Source organism: Rhinopithecus roxellana, chromosome 18, assembly GCF_007565055.1.
Source record: "Rhinopithecus roxellana isolate Shanxi Qingling chromosome 18, ASM756505v1, whole genome shotgun sequence".
In the NCBI taxonomy this organism is placed as follows: Eukaryota; Metazoa; Chordata; class Mammalia; order Primates; family Cercopithecidae; genus Rhinopithecus; species Rhinopithecus roxellana.
In genome coordinates this window covers 64,032,860-64,045,623 of record NC_044566.1, presented here as the reverse complement: position 1 = coordinate 64,045,623, position 12,764 = coordinate 64,032,860, and the positions used below count along the sequence as shown (strand labels likewise).

Below are 12,764 nucleotides of genomic sequence, written 5' to 3'. Positions count from 1 at the left end.
CTCGCTCACTGCAACCTCCACCTCCCGGGTTCAAGCGATTCTCCTGCCTTAGCCTCCTGAGTAGCTGGGATTGATTACAGGGGCCCGCCACCTCACCCAGCTAATTTTTCTATTTTTAGTAGAGACAGGGTTTCACCACATTGGCCAGGCTGGTCTCCAACTCCTGACCTCGTGATCCGCCCGTCTGAGCCTCCCAAAGTGCTGGGATTACAGGCTTGAGCCACCGCGCCCGACCCACTGCTTATTTTTTAAAAAACCATTAATTACTGGTGTCTTTAGACTCTGTCTCCCCCCCCCACCCCTAACATTGACTTTTAAAATTTGACAAAACTTAATGAAACAGTAAACAATTAAGAATTTAATACCCCATTTATATTACATTTATTAAGCTTTACACTATGACCCAGGTTCTAGGTGGTTGGGACACAGTGGTTCAATCCCTCTCTAGTAAATAAAACTGACGCCTTAAGCGCTACAATCAAGGTGTGCACGGGGTGCTACAGAACAATACGCAGACAGGAGGAAGTGAGGGGAAAGGTGAGACTTCCCACGCAGGTGTCATCCCAGAATAACTTTTACACAGGGTGACTAAGCGAGTTAGTGACTGCGCGGAAAATGGGCTTCCAAGGCTCACATGGCTCGTGCTGCGGCTCCGCGAGCTATTTCACAGTAAGCTTACTATCATCCTTTGGGCATCTGCTTTACGGACAAGTTCATCAGGATTTAAAGGCTCTTGGTTGCATATCCTTCCCCTTCCTCACAGAGGCCGCCAGCCCCGAGCCCCTCCAGGCCCTCCTCCCTCCTGCATATACTAGCCGCCAGCCTTTCCCTCCCCGCCCCTTCACACAGGCCGCCCCCAGCCTCCCGGCCCCCCGGGTTCCCTTCCACGGGAGGCCCCGGCCTCCCTGCCCTCTCCTACACGGTTCTCCCCGCATCGCCCGGCTTCCCGCAAGCCGCTGGCACAGTCCCCTCCACACCCTCCGCGCACCGCCGCTCCCTTCCCCTGGGGGCCACCCGGCTCCCTCCTCTCTGACCCGCCGTTCTCCGCCCCCACCCACTTCCGCAGGCAGCCCGCGCCACCCGCTTCCCGCCGCGCTCCCTCCCGCCCCCGCGCTTCCGGCCCCGCCCGCCCCCCGCGCGGAGGACTGTGGGAGCGGCTTCCTTGGATTCCGCGCTTGGCAACGGCTCGGCGTCGCGCTTTGGCCAACCGCCGCGTCGTCCCTGGGCCCGACTAACTGTCGCCCGCTTCCCTCAGCGTGAGGTAGGAGAAGGGCGCTGGGGCCTAGTGCTTCAGGGCCCCTGGCAGCCGTGCCCCCGCGGCGTCCTGTGCGCCGAGCCCCGCCGATCGCCTCTTCGCGCGGCTCCTGCCCGCCCCTGCCCACCCCGGGGCGGTCTGAGGCGGGGCCCCGAATGGACTCGGCCTGCCCCTGCTTTTCTCCCGCTGGGGCCCGAGTGCGTCCCTCAGGCGCCCGAGTTGTCCACGCAGAAACGTGGGCGTTGGTTCTCACATCGCTGCCCCCGGGCCTGTCTTGCTCCTCGGAACTGGGACGGGCGTCGCGGGCCGTTTGGCCGTGGCTGTCCCAAGCCCCAGTCGCGGCTGACGGGACACTTCAGACCCAGCTGGACCCCTGCGCCAGCTCTGGAGTCGCGCGGCAGAGGCGGGCACGTCGCTCTTGCGTTTTCTTGTTAGCTAAAGCACTTGAAATTGCCTGACACAAGCTGAATCAGGAGTGAAGATAAAAGTACACAACAGAATACGGAAAACGCGTACTTAGCCTCACAAAGATGGAAACATTCCAGAAACGTGAAGTACTGTTGTCCCAAGATTCTTTGTTTTGTTGTGGTTGTTTTTTTTTTTTTAAAGACGGGGTTTCATTCTTTGTCACCCAGGCTGGAGGGCAATGGTGCGATCTCGGCTCACCGCAACCTCCGCCTCCCGGGTTCAAGTGATTCTCCTGCCTCAGCCTCCCGAGTAGCTGGGATTACAGGCATGCGCCACCACGCCTGGCTAATTTTTGTATTTTTAGTAGAGACGGGGTTTCTCCATGTTGGTCAGGCTGGTCTCGAACTGCTGACCTGAGGTGATCCGCCCGCCTCGGCCTCCCAAAGTGCTGGGATTACAGGCGCGAGCCACCGCGCCCAGCCGTCCCAAGATTCTTTCTAAGCCTAGAATTACACTTTTACCAGTCCGATTTTCTGCTTGAGTTATTTAATTGATTAATTAATTTATTTATTTATTTTCCTTGAGAAACTGCAGTAGGCTTCTTGGAAGTAGACCAAGGGTGTCCAATCGTTTGGCTTCCCTGGGCCACATCGGAAGAATTGTCTTGGGCCACACATAAAATACACAAACACTAAGATAGCTGATGAGCTTTTAAAAAATCGCAAAAAAATCTCATAATGCTTCCAGAAAGTTTATGAATTTGTATTGGGCCGCATTCAAAGCCGTCCTGTGCCACGTGCGGGCCGGGGTTGGAAAAGTTTGAAGTAGATTGTCCGTCATAGTCAGTAGAAGAGTATTAAAAAACAGCTTTAAAAAAAAAAGGCTTTACTAGCATTTAATTTATATTAAATATAGGTGGCATTATCCTCAGGTTATTTGAACATGGAAGGTTTGTTACATATATGAGCTGTTTTGGAAATAGCCTGGAGAATCCAGAAACCCTGGGTTGTATAACAACAGTTGTTCTGCCACCCGTAGCTATTAGCCATGCTTGATTCCCTTCACTTTTCCTGGCCTCACTTTCCACATCTTTTAACATTTGTATGTTCCACAAGATGTCTATTCAACTAAAGTCTCAAGTCAAACCTTTTAAAAATCTGGTTACAACCTAGCAGAAAGGATTTCTCATTATAAAAGTTGCTTCTTTCTGTAACTTATGTGTCATCTAAACTGACTTAAATAGGGTTCATAATCTGAAATTATGGTTCAAAATAGTGGTTCTCAAAGTGTGGTCCCCAGACCAGCAGCCTCAGCATCACCTGGGTTTGAGAACCACTGGTTTAGTATTATCTGAGCTAAAACTTCTAAATAAAAATATTTTATATATCTTTTACCACTGACTTTTGATACCTTTTGAAGCTATTTTGAAATGACCATTTCTATGTGGGTGACATTTGCCCTTACAGTAGTTAATTTTCATTTCAAAAAATTATGAGAAAGTAACTCAAAATTGATCAGTGACCTAAATATAAGAGCTAAAACTGTAAAACTATTAGAAAAAAACCATAGGTATAAATATTCTTGACCTTGGATTAGGCAATTCTTTCTTACATATAATACCAAAAGTACATGCAACCAAAGAAAAAATAAATTGTGTATCATCAAAATTTAAAACATTTGTGCTTCAAAGTATACTACAAAGAATGTAAAATGATGAGGCATAGAATGGGGGAAAGTATTTGTAAATCATTTATATAATGTTTAGAATGCAGAATATGTAGAGGATCTTTATAATTCATGTGATAACCCGATTTTTAGGAATGAGCAGGCTGGGCACCGTGGCTCATGCCTGTAATCTCAGCACTTTGGGAGGCCAAGGCAGGTGGGTCACAAGGTCAGGAGATCAAGACCATCCCGGCTAACATGGTGAAACCCCGTCTTTACTAAAAATACGAGAAACAAAAAAAAAGAAACACAAAAATTTGCTGGATGTGGTGGCGGGTGCCTGTAGTCCCAGCTACTCGGGAGACTGAGGCAGGAGAATGGCGTAAAACCGGGAGGCAGAGCTTGCAGTGAGCCGAGATTGCGCCACTGCACTCTAGCCTAGGGGACAGAGCGAGATTCCGTCTCAAAAAAAAAAAAAAAAAAGTGAGCAGAAGATCTGAACAGACATTTCTCCAAAGAGACACAGAAATGAGTAATAAGATGAAAAGATGTTCAACATCATTAGTCATCAGGGGAATGCAAGTCAGTACTACAATGAGATACCATTTCATACTCACTACAATTGCTATAATCAGAAACAGGAACAATAACAAGTGTTGGCTAGGACATGGATAAATTGGAACCTTCATGCATTGCAGGTGGGATGTAAAATATGCAGCCACTTTGGAAAACAGTCTAGCTGTTCTTCCAAAAGTTAAACATAGAGTTACTATATGATCCAGCAATTCCTTTCCTAGATATATTCCCTATAGAACTGAACATATATATCTATGCTAAAACTTGTACACACACGTTCATAGTGATGTTATTCATAAAAGTCAAAAAGTAGAAACCAAACGTCCATTAACTGATGAATGGATAAGCAAAATGTTGTAGATGTATTATTTAGCCATAAAAAGTAATGAAATATTGATACATACTACTGCATGGATGAACCTTGAAAGCATTATGCTAAGGGAAAGAGACTAGACACAAAAGGCTACGTATTGTGTAATTTCCTTAACATGAAATGTCCAGAAGTGGCAAATCCATAGAGACAGAAAATAGATTAATGGTTGCCAGGGACTGGGGAAAGGGAAGGGAGGCATGGAGAGCTGCTAACAGGCCCCATATTTCTTTATTGGGATGATGAAAATGTTCTGGAATTACATACTGGGGATGGTTGCACAGCCTTGTGAATATACTAAAAACCACTGAATTACGCACTTTGAAAAGTTAAATTGTATGGTATATGAACTGTAGCTCAAAAAATACTTTTGTTAGTATTTAAAATATATAAATAATTTTTAAAGGTTGTGAGAAGCCACATATATGGTATTATGCTGAGAAAAAGATTAAGCTGAAAATTTATTTTGTTATTTTTATTTTTATTTTTTATTTATTTATTTTTTGAGACGGAGTCTGGCTGTGTCGCCCAGGCCGGAGTGCAGTGGCGCAATCTTGGCCTACTGCAACCTCCACCTCCCAGGTTCAGGCAATTCCCCTGCCTCAGCCTCCCGAGTAGCTGGGATTACAGGTGCCTGCCATCATGCCTGGCTAATTTTTTTGTGTTTGTAGTAGAGATGGGGTTTCACCATATTAGCTAGGATGGTCTCGATCTCCTGACCTCGTGATCCACCCGCCTCAGCCTCCCAAAGTGCTGAGATTATAGGCGTGAGCCACTGTGCCCGCCTAACCTGAAAATTTCTTAGGAATTTGCTGGTGAACTTAAAATGTACAGGCCTTAAAGAAAATATGTATTTGCTTTAAAGAAAATACATTTCTTAGATACTAGCAATACTACATTTCTTGGGTAATTAGCCCTCCTCCACCTCCCACCCCTCAAATTGCCTAAAATACTGACTTGATTTGAATGATACTTCCAGGAATCCTTGCCAGATTCTTTAGTAATTATTAGATTTACAGTACATCTATATGGTAGTTTCATTTCTCCCATGCCTCTGTCCAAGTCAAAATGTAGAGATGAATCTTGAAATTTTACCTTTTTTTTTCTTTTTTGAGACGGAGTCTCGCTCTGTTGCCCAGGCTGGAGTGCGGTGGCGCGATCTTGGCTCACTGTAAGCTCCGCCTCCCGGGTTCACGCCATTCTCCTGCCTCACCCTCCCAAGCAGCTGGGACTGCAGGCGCTTGCCACCATGCCTGGCTAATTTTTTGTATTTTTTAGTAGAGACGGGGTTTCACCGCGTTAGCCAGGATGGTCTCGATCTCCTGACCTCGTGATCTGCCCACCTCAGCCTCCCAAAGTGCTGGGATTACAGGCATGAGCCACTGCACCCAGCCGAAATTTTACATTTTTATTTGGGAAGAAAGAATTGCAGTTTGAGGACCAGGTGGTCTTTGGTATGCCCAAAGAACAAAGAGAAAGTTTTTTTTATCAAAAGGAGAAATGTTATGTAGTGCTCTTTGAGAAAGTTCACTGAAGCTAGTGAGGTTCTGGGAAGCTGGCAAGTTCTAATTGGTGGGTAGCTGTGGTGGCCAGAATTAGTCCTATGTTTGCAGCAAGTTATCTCAGCAGCTATAAATAAAATTGGCCTCAGGTTATAGCAGCCAGTTTCAGTAGCCAGACTTGCAGAGAATTCCACTCTTTAAGCAATGTTGTGTGTCCTGAGTGCCTCCCCACCAACACACCCCAGCTTCTTGACTCTGTTTTAGTTGCGTATGAGAAGAATGACTCAATTTGTATGATCAGCTTTTACTCTTCTGTTTCACTTTGCTTTGATATCTTTTTTTTTTCTGTCTTGCATTTTTTCCCTCAACATTTTGTTACGAAAATTTTCAAACATGCAGCAAGGTTTAAAGAATTTTATGGTGAATGTTACTCCTGCTACCTAGATTCCACCATTAACCTTTTTCTATAGTTGCTTTATCATGTACTTATCCATTTACCTATCTCTCAATCCATCTATCAAGCCATCTTTTTTTTAGAGAGAGAGAGTCTCACTGTCAACCAGGTTGGAGTGCAGTGGCATGATCTCAGCTCACTGCAACCTCTGCCTCCTGGGTTCAAGCGATTCTCATGCCTCAGCCTCCCGAGTAGCTTGAATTACAGGTGTGCACCACCATGCCCTGCTAGTTTTTGTATTTTTAGTAGCGACATGGTTTCACCATGTTGACCAAGCTGGTCTCAAACTCCTGACCTCAAGTTATCCACCTGTCTTGGCCTTCCAAAGTGTTGGAATTACAGGCATGAGCCATGGCGCCCGGCCAAAGCCATCTTATTTTATGTATTTTAAGCTAAATTACAGCTATTATACATTCCCTGAAATACCAGCATGCATATCAAGTATACAGTTCAATATTTGTTTATAGTTCTTTTGAGATAAAATTTACAAAGCAGAAATCTCAGTGTACATTTGCTGAGTTTTCACAAATGCATACACTTGTGTGACTCAAACCCCTGCCAAGATATAGAACATTTATCATCACTCCAGAAAATTCTCTTGTGTCCTTTTCCATTCATTCCCTACCCCCCATCCCTAAGAAGCGACCTCAATTCTGATGGTTTTCTACTGTAAATAAGTTTGGTCTGTTTGAGAACTTTGTGTAAAGAAAACAGTGCATAATGTGCTGCTTTACGTAAGGCTTCTTTCACTCAGCATAATTGGGATTCTTTTTTATTGCTGGATAGTACTTCGTTGTGTAAGTATGCCACATTTTGCTTGTCCATTTTACTGATGGTTGTCTGGTTTGTTTCTTATTTTTCGGGATTATGAATAAAGCTGTGACAAAGAAAAGAAAGGTTTAATTTGAAGAATGAGAGTCTCCTCTAAATTACCAGGTCCAGAGAGGCGTGGGAGTGAAACAGCAGTCACATCTCCTTTACCTTCTCGGGCTGAGTAATCATATCTTGAAACTTGCTTGCTATTGCCACAAGTAGCTGTAAATTAATCTAACAACATCACCGTCTGGATACTATGACCCATACAATGTAGCCAATCACTAATCAACATTATTTTCATAAACCAGTGAGAATTTCTGACAGACAGCTTTGTGTCAGCCCACTCCCTGCCCCACTTTTTTGCCTTTAAAGATCTGCTTGAAACAAAGGCCAAAGGGAGCGCCTGCTCAGGGTTATGAAGTCTGAGTCTTCTGGGCAGGCAGCCATCCTCATTTTGGCTCAAGTAAACTTTTTAGAATTATATTTTATGCTTCAATTCCTTTCTTTAGGTCGACAGCTGCTATGAACATTCTTATACAAATCTTTTTGTAGACATATGTTTTCATTTCTCTTGAGTAAAAATTTTTGAGTGGAATTGCTGGGTCATAAAAGGTACATGTTAATTTTATGAAACTGCAAGACTTTTCTTCCAAAGTGTATCATTTTATACTCCCATCAGCAGTGTATGAGGACTCTGGTTGCTCCACATCTTTGCTGACATTATGCATTGTTGGTCTTTTTAATTTTACACATTCTGATGGGTATGTGGTAGTTTCTGCCTTGCATTTTAATTGATTATTGCATTCCTTTCTTCTTTACTTGATACTAAGCTCCATGAAAATCAGGACAATAACTTGTACCCCCCTCTAGTGCCTGTCACTGTTCTTTCAGTGTCATGGTTGTGAAATCAGTGTGAAACGAGGGCAATAACTTAATGTTTTGACATCTAGTTTTGGGAATTTGATGTGAAAAAAATTGAAACCTTGAAAATATATACAGATAAATTTGACCAAAAATGTTATTAAATAGTTATACTTTATTGGAATTAAGAATTATTTCTGGCCTGGGATGGTGGCTCATGCTGGTAATCCCAGCATTTTGGGAGGCCAAAGTTAGAGGATGACTTGAGCTCAGGAGATTGAGTCCAGCCTGAGCAACATAGGGAGATCCCATCTTTACAAAAAATTTCTTTTTTTTTTTTTTTTTGAGACGGAGTCTCACTTTCACCCGGGCTGGAGTGCAGTGGCTGGATCTCAGCTCACTGCAAGCTCCGCCTCCCGGGTTTATGCCATTCTCCTGGCTCAGCCTCCGGAGTAGCTGGGACTACAGGCGCCCGCCACCTCGCCCGGCTAGTTCTTTGTATTTTTTAGTAGAGACGGGGTTTCACGGTGTTAGCCAGGATGGTCTCGATCTCCTGACCTCGTGATCCAGCCGTCTCGGCCTCCCAAAGTGCTGGGATTACAGGCTTGAGCCACCGCGCCCAGCCTACAAAAAATTTCAAACTTAGTTGGGTGTGGTGGCACAAGCCTGTAGTACCAGGGAGGCTGAGGTGGGAGGATCACTTGTGCCAGAGAGGTCAAGGCTATAGTGAGCCGTGATTGTGCTACTGCATTCCAGCCTGGGCAACAGAGCAAGACATATCTCAAAAAATATATATATTTCTTATACCAAGAACATATTTACACTGCCAATTTTTCCTAGGTATAAATGATGCAAAATGTGCACCTGGCTCCAGAGACAGATGAAGATGATCTTTATTCTGGCTATAATGACTACAATCCAATCTATGATATCGAGGTAACAAAAGCTAGTTGTTTTTTTACATTGGTCTTGGTTAAACAGCTGGTTTATGAAGACTGTGGATTTGAGAGTTCTACTTTATTATGCTTTAGATTAAATAAGCTGATTAAAAAACCTAGAAAAGTGCTATTACAGGAGATTCTACTGACTTCCACCAAAAATAATAATTGCAGCAGAAGGAAAGATCATGAGACAGGTTACAAAAATGAATTACGATGAATTATATATACTTGTATTCTTCAGCACTAGCTGTCCAAATGTGTAAAAGACTTAGATCACCTGAAGGTATTTAAAATTAGGGTTTTAAAAAAATTCTAAAGTTGAAATGTCTTGTTTTTTTTCTGTTTATTTGTTTTTTAATTTTTGTGAGTACCTAGTAGGTGCATATATTTATGGGGAATATGGGATATTTTGATACAGGCATACAGTGTGTAATAATCACATAAGGGTAAATAGGATTTCTGTTACATCAAGCATTTATCCTTTGTGTTTCAAACCATTTGATTATATTCTTTTAGTTATTTTTAAATGTGTAATTAAATTATTGACTATAGTCACCCCATTTTGCTATCAAATACTAGATCTTATGCATTCTTTCTATTTTTTTTTTTTTGTACCTATTAACCATTCCCACCCCTTCCCCCTGCCACTACCCTTCCCAGCCTCTGGTAATCATCCTTCTATTCTCTATCTCCTTGAGTTCAGTTGTTTTAATTTTTAGATCCCAGAAATAAGTGAAAACATGCGATGTTTGTCTTTCTGTGCCAGGCTTATTTCACTTAATAGAATGGCATCCAGTTCCATCCACATTGTTGCAAATAACAGGATCTCAATTCTTTTTTATGGCTAGTTTTCCACTGATATATGTACGTTTTCTTTATCCATTTGTCTGTTGACAGACATGTAAGTTGCTTCCAAATCTCGGCTGTTGTGAATACTGCTGCAGCAAACATGGGAGTGCAGATATCTCTTTGATATGCTATGATGTAGTTTGTATATTTATCCCCACCCACATCTTATGTTGAATTGTAATAATACCCAGCATTGGAGGTGAGACCTGGTGGGAGGTGATAGGATCATGAGAGTGGATTTCTCGTGAATGGTTTAGCATTATCTTCTTGGTGCCATCCTCACCCCATGTGACGTGACTGCTCCCATTTTGCCTTCTGTCATGAGTGAAAGTTCCCTGAGGCCTCCCCAGAAACTGAGCAGATACTGATGTCATGTTTGTACAGCCTGCAGAACCATGAGCCAATCAAACCTTTTTTCTTTATGAATTACCCAATCTCAGGCATTCTTTGGTGCAAAAGTAACTGCAGTTTTTGCCATTTTAATTGCAAAACTACAATTACTTTTGCGCCAACCTGATAGCAATGCAAGAATGGCCTGGTACATACTGATTTCTTTTCTTTTGAGTATATTCCTAGCAGTGGGATTGTTGGATTATATGGTAGATCTATTTTTAGTTTTTTGAGGAACCTCTAAACTGTTCTCCATAGTGGTTGTACTAATTTACATTCTCACTAATAGTATATGAGGTTTCCCTTTTCTCCACATTCTCACCAGCATTTATTATTACCTGTCTTTTGGATAAAAGCTATTTTAACTGGAATGAGATGACATCTCATTGTAGTTTTGATTTCCATTTCTCTGATGGTCAATGATGTTGAACACTTTTTCATATACATGCTTGCCATTTGTATGTCTTCTTTTGAGAAATATCTATTCAGATCTTTTACCCATTTTTAAATCAGATTATTAGATTTTTTTCCTACAGTTGAGTTCCTTACATATTCTGGTTATTAATCCCTTGTCAGAGGGATAGTTTATTAATATTTTCTCCTACATGGGTGGGGGCACCCATGCCAAGATGGCTGAATAGGAACAGCTCTAGCCTCCAGCTCCCAGTGTGAGCAACACAGAAGACAGGTGATTTCTGGCATTTCCAACTGAGGTACTGGGTTTATCTCACTGGGGCGTGTCGGACAGTGGGTACAGGACAGTGGGTGCAGCCCAGCGAGTGAGAGCTGAAGCAGGGCGTGGCATCGCTGCACCCAGGAAGTGCAAGGGGGAAGGGAATTCCCTTTCCTAGCCAAGGGGAATCGTGACACACAACACCTGGAAAATCAGGTCACTCCCACCTTAATACTGCGCTTTACCAAGGGTCTTAGCAAACGGCGCACCAGGAGATTATATCCCATGCCTGGCTCAGGGGGTCCCACACCCACGTGGCCTCCCTCATTGCTAGCACAGCAGTCTGAGATCTAACTGCAAGGTGGCAGCGAGGCTGGGGGAGGGGTGCCCGCCATTGCTGAGGCTTAAGTAGGTAAACAAACCAGCCAGGAAGCTTGAACTGAGTGGAGCCCACCACAGCTCAAGGCAGCCAGCCTGCCTCTGTAGACTCCACCTCTGGGGACAGGGCATAGCCAAACAAAAGGCAGCAGAAACCTCTGCAGATGTAAATATCCCTGTCTGACAGCTTTGAGGAGAGTAGTGGTTTTCCCAGCATGGAGTTTGAGATCTGAGAACAGACAGATTGTCTGCTCAAGTGGGTCCCTCACCCCCGAGTAGCCTAACTGGGAGACACCCCTCACTAGGGGCAGACCGACACCTCACACCTCACACGGCCGGGTATGCCTCTGAGACGAAGCTTCCAGAGGAACAGTCAGACAGCAACACTCGCTGTTCAGCAACATTCACTCTTCTGCAGCCTCCGCTGCTGATACCCAGGCAAACAGGGTCTGGAGTGGACCTCAAGCAAACTCCAACAGACCTGCAGCTGAGGGTCCTGACTGTTAGAAGGAAAAATAAACAGAAAGGACATCCACACCAAAACCCCATCTGTATGTCACCATCGTCAAAGACCAAAGGTAGATAAAACCACAAAGATGGGGAAAAAGCAGTACAGAAAAGCTGGAAATTCTAAAACTCAGAGTGCCTCTCCCCCTCCGAAGGAGCGCAGCTTCTGGCCCGCAATGAAACAAAGCTGGACGGAGAATGACTTTGATGAGTTGAGAGAAGAAGACTTCAGACAAACTTCACTGAGCTAAAGGAGGAATTACGAACCCAGCGCAAAGAAACTAAAAACCTTGAAAAAAGATTTGACAAATGGCTCACTAGAATAACCAATGCAGAGAAGTCCTTAAACGACCTGATAAACATGAAAACCATGACACGAGAACTACGTGACAAATGCACAAGCTTCAGTAACCGATTCGATCAACTGGAAGAAAGGGTATCAGTGATTGAAGATCAAATGAAAGAAATGAAGTGAGAAGAGAAGTTTAGAGAAAAAGGAGTAAAAAGAAATGAACAAAGCCTCCAAGAAATATGGGACTATGTGAAAAGACCAAATCTACGTCTGATTAGTATACCTGAAAGTGACGGGGAGAATGGAACCAAGTTGGAAAACACTCTGCAGGGTATTATCCAGGAGACCTTCCCCACCCTAGCAAGGCAGGCCAACATTCAAATTCAGGAAATACAGAGAATGCCACAAAGATACTCCTCGAGAAGAGCAACTCCAAGACACATAATTGTCAGATTCACCAAAGTTGAAATGACAGAAAAAATGTTAAGGGCAGCCAGAGAGAAAGGTGGGGTTACCCACAAAGGGAAGCCCATCAGACTAATAGCAGATCTCTTGGCAGAAACTCTACAAGCCAGAAGAGAGTGGGGGCCAATACTCAACATTCTTAAAGAAAAAAATTTTCAACCCAGCATTTCATATCCAGCCAAACTAAGTTTCATAAATGAAGGAGAAATAAAATCCTTTACAGACAAACAAATGCTTAGAGATTTTGTCAGCACCAGGCCTGCCCTACAAGAGCTCCTGAAGGAAGCACTAAACATGGAAAGGAACAACCGGTACCAGCCACTGCAAAAACATGCCAAAACGTAAAAACCATCAATGCTAGG

The 12,764-nt window shown here is 43.7% G+C and overlaps 1 protein-coding gene across 8 annotated transcripts in view; it reads left to right on the top strand.

Moving 5' to 3' along the window:
• Positions 1-1,072: 1,072 nt before the first annotated feature.
• The window catches only part of IFT88 (intraflagellar transport 88), a 128,426-nt gene continuing 116,734 nt past the window's right edge, over positions 1,073-12,764 (top strand). For 4 of the 8 annotated variants that reach the window (XR_746746.2, XM_030922308.1, XM_010352984.2 and 1 more), the window contains exons 1-2: positions 1,113-1,261; positions 8,748-8,843. Coding sequence is in view for 5 of the 8 variants with exons in the window: in XM_030922308.1 (XP_030778168.1) it covers positions 8,754-8,843 (90 nt within the window). In the remaining 3 variants the exon portion in view is untranslated. Of the gene's footprint in view, positions 1,262-8,747; positions 8,844-12,764 lie in introns of all 8 variants that reach the window. The other 4 variants (XM_030922311.1, XM_030922310.1, XM_010352976.2 and 1 more) reach the window with 3 other exon arrangements.